Source organism: Nicotiana tomentosiformis, chromosome 4, assembly GCF_000390325.3.
Source record: "Nicotiana tomentosiformis chromosome 4, ASM39032v3, whole genome shotgun sequence".
NCBI classification, from domain to species: Eukaryota; Viridiplantae; Streptophyta; class Magnoliopsida; order Solanales; family Solanaceae; genus Nicotiana; species Nicotiana tomentosiformis.
In genome coordinates, this window is record NC_090815.1 from 107,633,001 (window position 1) to 107,645,227 (window position 12,227).

Consider the following 12,227-nt stretch of genomic DNA (forward strand, 5'->3'; position numbering starts at 1 on the left):
CCAACTGATTCATACAATAAATTACCAGGGTACTTATATACACTGGATATGACATATCCTGGTTCACATATTACAATGGTAAAATCACCAAAAATGAGTTCATGTATTTGTATATATCGTTGTATGCTTTTATAAAGGGGTTCGATCACTGTAGACCCATCGTGGTTGTGGATACGAACCACCAAAAATCGGCATACACAAGGACATTCGTCTCGGCTAGCACGTTGGATGGTGCAGGTGAGTCTGTTAAAAATATATATATACAAATTATAATAAAATTTGTTAAGTTTACTGCCTAATACAGATTCAATGATATTTTTGTTATATGTATGCAATTGTATTTATAGGACATATAATGTCACTAACATATGGTGTTGTTGATTCAGAGAACGATGCTGCTTGGTCGTGATTCTTTGAGCAATTCAAGGAAGCATACGGTGAGAGGAAAAATATGTGCATCGTTTCAGATAGGAATGAGAGCATCATCAAATCTGTATCGAGAGTGTATTCTGTTCCGGAGACTAAGTGCCATCACGACGTCTGTGGTAGGATTTTGGGTCGTGACACTACGGTACCCCATTTTTCTTAAATATGGCATCTATGGAACAACGCATATAAGAAATTCAAAAAAGAGTCATTCAAAGTTGAGCGCGATATACTTCTCGATGGCAAAAGCATACACTCAGGATGAATTTGATAGTCTAATGGAAATGGTAGAGAAGGTAGATATTCGGGTGAAAGAATACTTTGATTTAGCTGGATACGAAAAGTGAGCTAGGATGTCTGCACATGTTAACCGGAGATGGACTATGACGTCAAATATTGCTGAATCAATCAATGTCGCACTTGTATCAGCAAGAGAATTGCCAATATACGACTTCCTAGAAGAAGTTAGGAAGATGTATGGACATTGGAATTGCCGCAATCGGAAAGAAGCTTCACACACATACACAATGCTTGGGAAAAAATACCAGGAGATTCTTACTTTGAATGAGGCAATGTCTATACGTATGACTGTAAGTTTATTTTTGTTGTAAGTCCTTGCATCATGTATTTATTCCTGGTATAACATGTATTTATTTCTGATATAATTTCTACTAGTAACATACTGCATGCTCATTATATTATAGCACTTGTGCATGTATTCTGTTTTATAATACGGTTTTAAACACTGGTTATTATATGTATACATTACTTGTTAATACATTTGCATTTCATTGGTTGTATTCAATGGCTTTGTTTCTGAATTGACTGTGTTTTAATGTATTTCAATGTATTCCTCAGTTAAATGTATTGACCTTTAATAGTATGTCAGTTAAAATATTGTTTGTAGTTGGTGTATTTTAATGTATTTTCATTTTAGTGAGTGTATTGTAATGTATTTTCATTTTATTGACTGTTAAAATATTTGTTTGTAGTCTGTCATATTGTCTGTATTTTAATGTATTTTCATTTTATATAAGTATATTGTATGTCATTATATTTCATACATACATATATTATATTGAATATTCTGACAGATTAAAATTTGTTGACATGCTACATATTTAAACTTTTTTTATTGTATACATGTATACTGTATTTAATGCGTCTATTCTTTGAGAGATACATGACTTTTACAAATGTCCAAAACTTATATTTCTCTGTTTAATGTAGGTTGTACCATCGACTGAACACTTGCATATGGTGAATGATGAAGGAAGGCATTACACTGTTTGCCTCCTAGAGAAAAAGTGCAGTTGTGGGCGGTTCCAAGTTGACGAATTACCATGCCCACATGCTTGGGCTGTCTTGAAAAGCAAGTTTCTAGTGCCAGAAGATTATTGCTCGGATTATTATAAACCAAAGTCTGTTGTAATGACATACGAGGTGCCTGTGTATCCGCTGCCTGACCGAATTGAATGGAATATACCAGCATGTATATCAAAGGAAGTAGTCTTACCACCCAAATGGAAAAGACCTCCTGGAAGGCCAAAGAAGAAGCGCGATAAGCTGTTCAGTGAATTGTTGCAGAAGAAAAATCAACATTTGTGTAGTATATGTGGGCAGGAAAGACATAATAAGCGTACTTGTAGAAATGCTCCACGTAATTAGTTCATGTTCTGATTTCAATTACTGCAATAACGATATGTCATAGATTTCTTCAAGTTTTATATTACATATTGATTTATTGGTGTATTGAATTCTTACGTGATGAATTTTTTTAGTACAAATTACTAAACATATTTTTTAGTGGTATTCTTACAAATAGATTTATATATAGATATGAAGTATAGCAGGTCATCTGTAGTGCAAAACATATGAATACATACTGCATATACATTTGAATACATATATACATCTGAATATATAAATTATATTAATTAAAAAAATATATGAATACATTCTACAATACATTGAATACATACTGCTGAATATATACTGCTAGACAAAACAGTGAAACAAAGTGAAGCTTTTGGAATCTGGTCCTGATCTGGGACAACTGGTAGATCTGCAGGTACTGCCCCAGCTATTGTACGGGTTGCACCTCTGCCCATACCACGGCCTCTTGTGGCCCTGGCTGGCGGTACTGGTGGCTGGCCCTCCTAACCGGTAGTACGAGTCCTCACCATCTGTGAGAGTATGAAACAACAGGTGTTTAATTACCAGAATAAACAGATTCACATGACAAGAATCCAAGAATGTGAAATTTTCCTAAGGGTTCTGCAGCCTCTCGAAGATAAGCACAGACGTCTCCGTACCGATCCGCAAGACTCTACTAAACCTGCTCATGACTCGTGAGACCTATGTAACCTAGGCTCTGATTCCAACTTGTCACGACCCAAACTACCCCTGTCGTGATAGCACCTATCGAGGAACTAGGAAAGCCGACTCATTTTCAAACAAACTGATATTTTCATTTCAAAGAAAAATTTCAAGGCTATTTAACATAAAAAAGCTTCGTAAAGGAGTTCAAATCAAAACAAAAGTGCGAAAAATAAAAGCCTGACATCGGGGTGTCACTAGTCATGAGCATCTACTATAATTTGTCTGACAATATCGAGACTAACATAGTCTGGAAAATAGCTAGTTACAACTAAAGGAAGATAAGAGGGAGAAGAGCAGGGTTGCGATAGCTAGTTGCTATCCCCGAGAAAAACTGCAACCGGAATAGTCAACAGCCGCTACCGTGTCCAGCTACACCTGGATATGCACACAAGGTGCAGGGAGTAACGTGAGTACGCCAACTCAGTAAGCAACAACAGTAAATAAAGACTGAGAAGTAGTGACGAGCAGTAATGTAAGTAAAGTTCATATCACAAAAATTCAGTAAAATCCAGCATGCTTTTAAAACCAGGGTTTGGATCAAATCAGCTCTTTTAAATCCAGTTCCAGTAAAATCATTTAAAAATATTTTTCCAACAGATTCAAACAGAGGCTCAATGCAAAGGTGAACAAAAATGATGAAATCATAAACAGCCCCTCGGGCAGACCTCACAATCACTCGTAAATAGCCCCTCAGGCATACCTCACCATCACTCATGCCTCCCAGTCACTCAGCACTCGGCACTCACACTCAATAGGTACCTGTGCTCACTGGGGTGTGTACAGACTCCGGAGGGGCTCCTTTAGCCCAAGCTCTATATCAAGTCAAATCATGGCATAAATCAATCAAGCCCTCGGCCTATATCAAAGATGCTGCAGCGTGCAGCCTGATCCCATAAATATCCTCACAAATCAGGCCCTCGGCCTCACTCAATCGTAAACCTCTCAAGCCACTCGGGCTCTCAGTAAAACAAGGTATTCATCCCAAAACAACATTTATATGCATCAAAACAAAGTAATAAAAACTGAGTTATGCAGTAAACATGTATAACTATGACTGAGTATAGATTTTCAATCGAAAACAGTGAGAGTATAGTAAGAAAAGGTCCCTAAGGGTCCAAATAGCACTGGCACAAGGCCCAAACATGGCATTCAACCCAATTTACAGAAACTCTTTCTAAAACACATAAGTATCATATAGTTTCAACAAAATATGCTACTTTACAGTGTCTACGTGACGGACCAAGTCACAATCCCCAACAGTGCATGCTCACACGTCCGTCACCTAGCATGTGTGTCACCTCAAAATAGTAAATGATACGAAATCCGGGATTTCATATCCTCAGGACTAGATTTACAATCGTTACTTACCTAAAACCGGTCAAATCCCTACTCCGCGATGCTCTTTCCCCTCGATTCGGCCTCTAAATGCTCCGAATCTATTCACAATCAGTACAATACCATCAATTTATGATAAATAAATAAATTCCATAAGCAAAACTACCAATTTAAACCAAAAGCCCGAAATTGGCTCAAACCCGCCCCCCGGGCCCACGTCTCAAAACCGGACAAAAATTACAAAACTAGAAAGCTCATCCACTCGCGAGTCCAACCATACCAAATTTATCAAAATCCGACCTCATTTGGTCCCTCAAATCCCCAAATCAAACTCTCCAAAAATCCCAAGCCCTAACCCCTCATTTTCACCCCCAATTTCCACTAATTACATGATTAAACTACGGGAAATCACCATATATATGAGTATTAGGGCTCAAGAAACTTACCTCACTTATATCCCCTTGAATCCTTCTTCAAAATCACTCCCAAAAGCTTCAAAACCGACTGAATATGGTGAAGAATGGACCAAAATTTGCGAAGTGTGCAATTTATACTTTCTGCCCAGGCTTTCCGCAGTCGCGGCCTATTTTCCGCGCATGCGGGACCGCACCTACGGTCAAGATCCTCGCACCTGCGAGAATCACTTAAACTCTTAGCCTTCGCACCTGCGCCCAGGTCTCGCACCTGAGGGCTCGCAGATGCGGCCAAGCCTTCGCACCTGCGCTCTAGCCTTAACCTCCAATTTTTGCATCTGCGCTCCAAATCTCGCACCTGCGGAAGTGCACCTGCGCATCTCCCTTCGCTTCTGCGAAACCTGCCCAAATCCCCTTCTTCGCATCTGCGTTCTAGGTCTCGCACCTGCGGGCTCATAAATGCGACCACTATCTCGCACCTGCCCATCATGCCTAGCCCAGAAATTACTGCACCTGCGAACTCCCACGTGCACCTGCGACCTCGCACCCGCGACTCCGCTTCCGCAGGTGAAGAAACACCACCAGAATTCACACCAGCAGCTCTCAAACACCAAAATCCAATTTGTCGACCATCCGAAACACACCCGATGCCCTCGGAACCTCAACCAAAAATACCAACAAGTCATATATCAACATACAAACTTAGTCGATCCTCCGAATCACTCAGAACAACGTCAAAACACTAAATTAACCTCGGATTCAAGCCTAAGAATTTCTTAACTTCCAAATTCCGCAAACGACGCCAAAACCTACCAAACCACGTCTGAATTACCTCAAATGTTTCACACACATCACAAATGACACTACGAACCCACTCCAACTTCTGGAATTCCATTCCGACTCCGATATCAAATTTTCCACTGCCGACCGAAAATCGCCAAATTTCCAATTTCGCCAATTCAAGCCTAATTCCATTACTGACCTCCAAATCACATTCCGGACGCACTCCTAAGTCCAAAATCACCTAACGGAGCTAACTGAACAATAAGAATTCAAATACGAGATCGTTTACACATAGGTCAACATCCAGTTGACGTTTGCCTACTTTAGAGACTAAGTGTCTCAATCCACTCTGAAACCACTCCGGACCCGAACCAACTAACTCGGTATATCATAATATAGCTGAAAAGCACAAAGGAAGCAGAAATGGGGGAAACAGGGCTATAACTCTCGAAACGACCGGTCGGGTCATTATATCCTCCCACTCTTAAACAACCGCTCGTCCTCGAACGGGTCTAGAAACATACCTGGAGTCTCGAATAGGTGTGCATATCTGATCCGCATCTCCCGCTCGGTATCCCAGGTGGCCTCCTCCATAAGCTGCCCTCTTCACTGCACCTTCACTGAAGCTATGTTCTTTGACCTCAACCTTTAAACCTGCCGATCCAAAATAGCCACTGGCTCCACATCATAAGTCATATCACCCTCCAACTGAACCGTGCTGAAATCCAAAACATGGGACGGATCTCTAATATACTTCTGGAGCATGGAAACATGAAACATTGGGTGCACACTCGACAAGCTGGGTGGCAAGGCAAGCTTATAAGCCACCTCCCTTATCCTCTGAAGCACCTTAAAAGGCCCAATGAACCGGGGGCTTAACTTGACTCTCTTCCCAAACCTCATAACACCCCTCATGGGTGATACCTTCAGCAAAACCTTCTCCCAACCATGAAAGATACATCACGGACCTTCCTGTCCGCAAGGCTTTTCTACCTAGATTGCGTCGTGCGAAGATGCTCCTGAATTAATTTCACCTTATCTAATGCATCCTGGACCAAGTCTGTACCCAAGATCCTAGCCTCACCTGGCTCAAACCATCCAACCGAGGATCTACACCTCCTCCCATATAAAGCCTCGTACGGAGCCATCTGAATACTCGACTGATAACTGTTGTTATATGCAAACTCCGTGAGCGGCAAGAACTGGTCCCATGAACCCCCAAAGTCAATGACACACGCGCACAACATGTCCTACAATATCTGAATAGTGCGCTCGGACTGCCCGTTCATTTGAGGGTGAAAAGATGTGCTCAACTCAACCTTAGTACCCAACTCTCGCTGCATGGCCCTCCAAAACTGCGATGTAAATTGAGTCCCCCTATCGGAAATGATGGAAACTGGGACACCATGCATGCGAACAATCTCTCGGATGTAAATCTCAGCTAACCGCTCTGAAGAGTATGTAGTACCTACTAGAATGAAGTGCGCGGACTTGGTCAGCCGATCCACAATAACCCAAATAGCATCGAACTTTCTCAAAGTCTGTGGGAGCCCAACTACGAAGTCCATGGTGATCCGCTCCCACTTCCACTCTGGGATCTCTAACCTCTGAAGCAAGCCACCCGGTCTCTTATGTTCATACTTAACCTACTGACAGTTGAGACACCGAGCTACAAACCCCACTATATCCTTTTTCATCCGCTTCCACCAATAGTGCTGCCTCAAATCCTAGTACATCTTCGCGGTACCCGAATGGATGAAATACAGCGAACTGTGGGCTTCCTCAAGAATCAACTCCCGAATCCTATCTACATTAGGCACACATATCCGGCCCTACATCCTCAACACACCGTCACTGCCAATAGTCACATCTCTAGCATCATCTCGCCGGACCATATCCTAAAGAACGAGAAAGTGAGGGTCATCATATTGGCGCTCCCTAATATGGTCATAAAGAGAAGACCTGGAGACCACGCAAGCCAATACCCGACTAGGCTCCGAAATATCCAATCTCACAAGCTGGACTGCTAAGGCCTGAACATCCAATGCCAAAGGTCTCTATGCTACTGGAAGATATGCTAAACTCCTCAAACTCTCTGCTCAGCGACTCAAAGCATCGGCCACCACATTGGCCTTCCCCGAATGGTATAGAATAGTGATATCATAGTCCTTAAGAAGCTCCAACCATCCCCGCTAACACAAATTAATATCCTTCTACTTAAACGGATGTTGCAGACTCCGGTGATCAGTATAAATCTCACAATGAACCCCATACAAATAATGACGCCAAACCTTTAAGGCATGAACAATGGCTGCTAACTCAAGATCATGGATAGGATAGTTCTTCTCATGGGTCTTCAACTGGCGTGAGGCATAGGCAATCATCCTACCCTCCTGCATCAGAACACATCCAATGCCTATCATCGAGGCATCATAATACATGATGTAAGAACCTGAAGTTGATGGCAGAACTAACACTGGAGTTGTGGTTAAAGTAGTCTTGCGCTTCTAAAAGCTCTCTTCACACTCGCCCGACCACCTGAATGGAGCACCCTTTTGGGTCAATCTGGTCAAGGGCAATGCAATAAATGAAAATCCCTCCACAAAGCGATGGTAGTAACCCACCAAACCAAGAAAGCTCCTAATCTCCGTGGCTGAGGAAGGTCTAGGCCAACTCTGCACCGCCTCTATATTCTTCGGATCCACCTGAATACCCTCACTGGACACCATGTGTCCCAAGAATGCTACTGAACTGAGCCAAAACTCACACTTGGAGAACTTTGTATAAAGTTTCTCCTCCCTCAATCTCTGTAATAAAATCCTCAAATCCTGAGCGTGCTCCTCCTGGCTACAAGAGTACAAGAGGATGTCATCAATGAATACAACAACGAATGAGTTCAAATAGGGTTGGAATACACTGTTCATCAAATACATGAATGTTGCTGGGGCATTGGTCATCCCAAAAGATATCACTAAGAACTCATAATGGCTATATCGGGTCCTGAAAGCTGTCTTAAGGATATCTGAATCCCGAATCTTCAGCTGGTGATAACCGGACCTCAAATCAATCTTGGAGAACATCCTCGCTCCCTGAAACTGGTCAAATAAATCATAAATATGAGGCAAAGGATACTTGTTCTTGACTGTGACCTTGTTCAGCTGCCTATAATCAATGCACATTCTCAGGGAACCATCCTTCTTCTTCACAAATATAACTGGTGCACCCCAAGGTGACACACTAGGCCGAATAAACCCCTTATTAAGGAGTTCTTGAAGCTGTTCTTTTAATTCCTTCAACTCCGTCGGTGCCATACGATATGGTGGAATAGAAACGGGCTTAGTGCTCGGCACCAAATCAATACCAAAGTCAATATCCCTGTCGGGCGGCATGTCCGGCAGGCCTGCAGGAAACACATCCGGAAAATCACGTACTATTGTAACAGAATCAATAGTAGGAGCCTTTGCACTAACATCACTCACAAAATCCAAATAGGATAGACAACCCTTCCCAACCATTCGTTGAGCCTTTAAGAATGAAATCACCCTATTAGGTACGTAATATATAGAACCGCTCCACTCAACCCTCAAAAAACCCGGCATCGCCAAGGTCACGGTCTTTGCGTGACAATCTAGAACAGCATGACATGGAGATAACCAATCCATACCCAATATCACATCAAAGTCAACCATACTGAGCAGCAAAAGGTCTACTTGGGTCTCCAGACCCTCAATAGTCACCACACATGACCGATATACGCGATCCATGACAATAGTATCACCCACAGGAGTAGATACATGAACAGATGAAACTAAAGACCCATGGGGCATATCCAGAAAATGGGTGAAATATGAGGAAACATATGAATACGTGGAAACAGGGTCAAATAATATAGAGGCATCTCTGTGAAAAACTGAGACACTACCTGTAATCACAGCATCTGAAGCAATAGCATCTGGTCTGGAAGGGAGGGCATAGAAATGGGCCTGGCCACCCCCTGAGCTGCCTCCCCCTCTAGGACGACCCCTAGCTGACTAACCTCCACTCTGAGCTGACTGGGCGGGTGGTGAAGTAACTGGTGCTGAAGTCGAAGGCTGAATCCTCTACTGAGATAGACCTCCATGACGACGAGGACACTGCCTCCATATATGCCCAAACTCCCCACACTCAAAATAATTCCCTGGTGCTGGTGGCGGGAACTAAAGGGAACCCCTAGCGCCGGGATAACTGGTAGAAGAACCTGGCATGGAGGAGCCCTAAACTGATGGAGAACGGAATGAACTCTAGGCTGGAAGGGCACCGAGTGATGAGTGGCCCTAATAAGAACTGTAAGAACTATAGCCCGATGATGCACCACGGTGAAATGGTCGAGCTGACTGAGCCTGTCTGAAATGACGACCTCTACCGTGCTGGAACTGACCCCCATGAGGACTCTTGCCCTGACCATGAGGACTCTTGCCCTCCCTCTCAATTCTCTCCTGACCGCGAACCATCTCAATCTACCGAGCAATGTCGACAACCTCATCAAAGGTAGCAATAGACACCCTCTCTCTGGTCATAAGCAACTATAGCTGAAAAGTAAGACCATCAATAAACCTCATGATCCTCTCCCAGTCTGCGGGAACCAACCATATAGCATGACGAGCCAACTCCGAGAATCGCATCTCATACTGCGTCACAGACATATCACCCTGGCGAAGCCACTCAAACTATCTGCGCAGCTCTTCTCTATGGGACCGGGGCACGAACTTCTCCAAAACGACCATGGAGAACTGCTGCCAAGTAAGGGGTGCTGCGCCAACAGGCATACGCCTGTCGTAAGTCTCCCAACATCTGAGTACAACCACGGAAAACTGAAAAGTAGTGAATGAGATGCCACAAGTCTCCAGAATACCAGCAGTATGGAGTATCCTTTGACACTTGTCCAAGAAGTCCTGAGCATCCTCTCTCTCTGTGCCACTGAAAGGTGGAGGCTGGAGTCTCCCAAACCTCTCCAACCTACACTGATCATCCTCAGGCATAGCAGGAACCACATAATTCTAAGCAGCTGCAACCGGCTGGGCTGGTGATGCCTCCGGTGTTTGAAGTTCATCAAGATCTTGTTCAAGCTTTGAAATCCAACAAGGAAATATCACAAGATCTTCACCCAAGAGCTAAGGTTCTAACCCCTAGTCTTCAATTTCGAGTTTGGGTAAAGATGGGTGATTAAGAATATGATTCTTGGGTGTAATAGTATTATTTATACATATCAATAAGGTTTATGGAAAGATTATTGAGTTCAAATGGGTAAAGATTGGGTTGAAAATGGTAGAAATCTTCAAAGACTTTAATTGAAGATTTGAGAGTCGAGTTGATGTCGGAATTTTATGAAATTTGTATGGTTGGACTCGTGGTTGGATGAGCGTTCATATTTTATAACTTTTATCGGGTTTTGAGATGTGGGTCTCACGGGCGATTTTTGAGATAATTTTGGATTTTATTAGAAAATTAGTATCTCCTTATGGAATTAATTACAATGATTGGTATTGACTGAATCGAATTAATTGTGGCTAGATACGAGGCTTTCGGAGACCAATTCTCATGGCAAGGGCATAACAAAATAAAGAATTACACGGTTTGAGGTAAATAACAATTATAAATCTGGTCCTGAGGGTATGAAACCCCTGGATTTTGGTATCATGTGATTAGTTTGGAGGTGACGCACATGCTAGGTGACGGGTGTGTGGGCGTGCACTGAGGGGATTGTGACTTGGTCCGTCCCGAAAAACTGTAAAGTTGAATAATTTGTTGTTAGCTATATGCTCTCTATGTGTTGATAAAATTTGACTGTAAATCATACTTAGGCTATGTGATAGTACTGTTGGGACTCACAGAGGTCGCGCACTTGTTGAATTGCTTGTTAAATTCTATATGTACTCAGTCTCAATTTTTACTTGCACATTTTAACTCAGTCTCTGTTTTTATTATAGATACATCATATCATTGTTGTTTGGGCTGATTTCATGATTTTTGAGACCCCGAGAGACTGGAGAGATTTATGACTGAGTGAGGCCGAGGGCCTGATTGTGAGATATTGATACTATAGCACGTGAGTTGTCCTTGCAGCACGTGAGTTGGCCGTGCAGATTCTTATATTATACTATAGCATGTGAGTTGGTCGTGAAGCACGTGAGTTGGCCGTGCGGATCCAGACATTTATATTATGGCACATGAGTTGTCCGTACAGCACGTGAGTTGTCCGTGCAGATTATAGCGCTTGGGCTGTAGGAGCCCCGCTGGAGTCTGTACACCTCCAGTGAGCGCGGGTACCCATTGAGTATGAGTGATGAGGGTTTGGAGCCCAACGAGTGATGAGGGCTGGGAGCCCAGTGAGTGATTGTTGTCGTGAGAGGTTGTACTTGATTTCCATTTGTTGTTGCACCTAGTTGCCATCTGTCATTGTTGTGAAATCTCTGAAAGATTGTATATACGGATTACATGAATATGAACTGTATAAAAATTGATTTAACATTAAACTGCCAGATTTAAAAGCAGGTCTATTCTTTGCTGGAACTACTGAATATGAACTGTAGCTGTGTAGCTCGTTACTATCTTCAGTTCTTTATTTATTATTGTTACTTACTGAGTTGGTTGTACTCATACTACACTCTGCACTTCGTGTGCAGATCCAGGTATTCCCGGTCATAGCGGATGTTTATTCTCTCGCACAGTTGATTTTACAGAGATTCTGAGGTAGCTGTCATGTTTCGCAGACCTAGCATCTCCTTCCCTATCTCCTTATTTATAGTATTTGGTCTCAGACTATTATGGACCGTATTTTTCAGACTTGTATTCATATTAGATGCTCATGTACTCAGTGACACCAGGTTTTGGGAGTGATTGTATCGGTAA

At 42.7% G+C, this 12,227-nt stretch overlaps 1 protein-coding gene across 1 annotated transcript; it reads left to right on the forward strand.

The window, feature by feature from the left end:
• Nucleotides 1–779: 779 nt before the first annotated feature.
• On the forward strand, nucleotides 780–2,094 carry LOC138910304 (uncharacterized). Its single transcript, XM_070201534.1, has 2 exons — nucleotides 780–1,016; nucleotides 1,657–2,094. The coding sequence occupies exons 1-2, from the start codon at nucleotides 780–782 to the stop codon at nucleotides 2,092–2,094; spliced, it is 675 nt and encodes a 224-aa protein (XP_070057635.1).
• The last annotated feature ends 10,133 nt before the right edge of the window (nucleotides 2,095–12,227 follow it).

Coding starts and splice junctions, on each gene's coding strand:
- LOC138910304 (XM_070201534.1), top strand. CDS start 780: ATGTCTGCACATGTTAACCGGAGATGGACTATGACGTCAAATATTGCT. Junction 1,017..1,656: donor CAATGTCTATACGTATGACT/GTAAGTTTATTT, acceptor TGTTTAATGTAG/GTTGTACCATCGACTGAACA.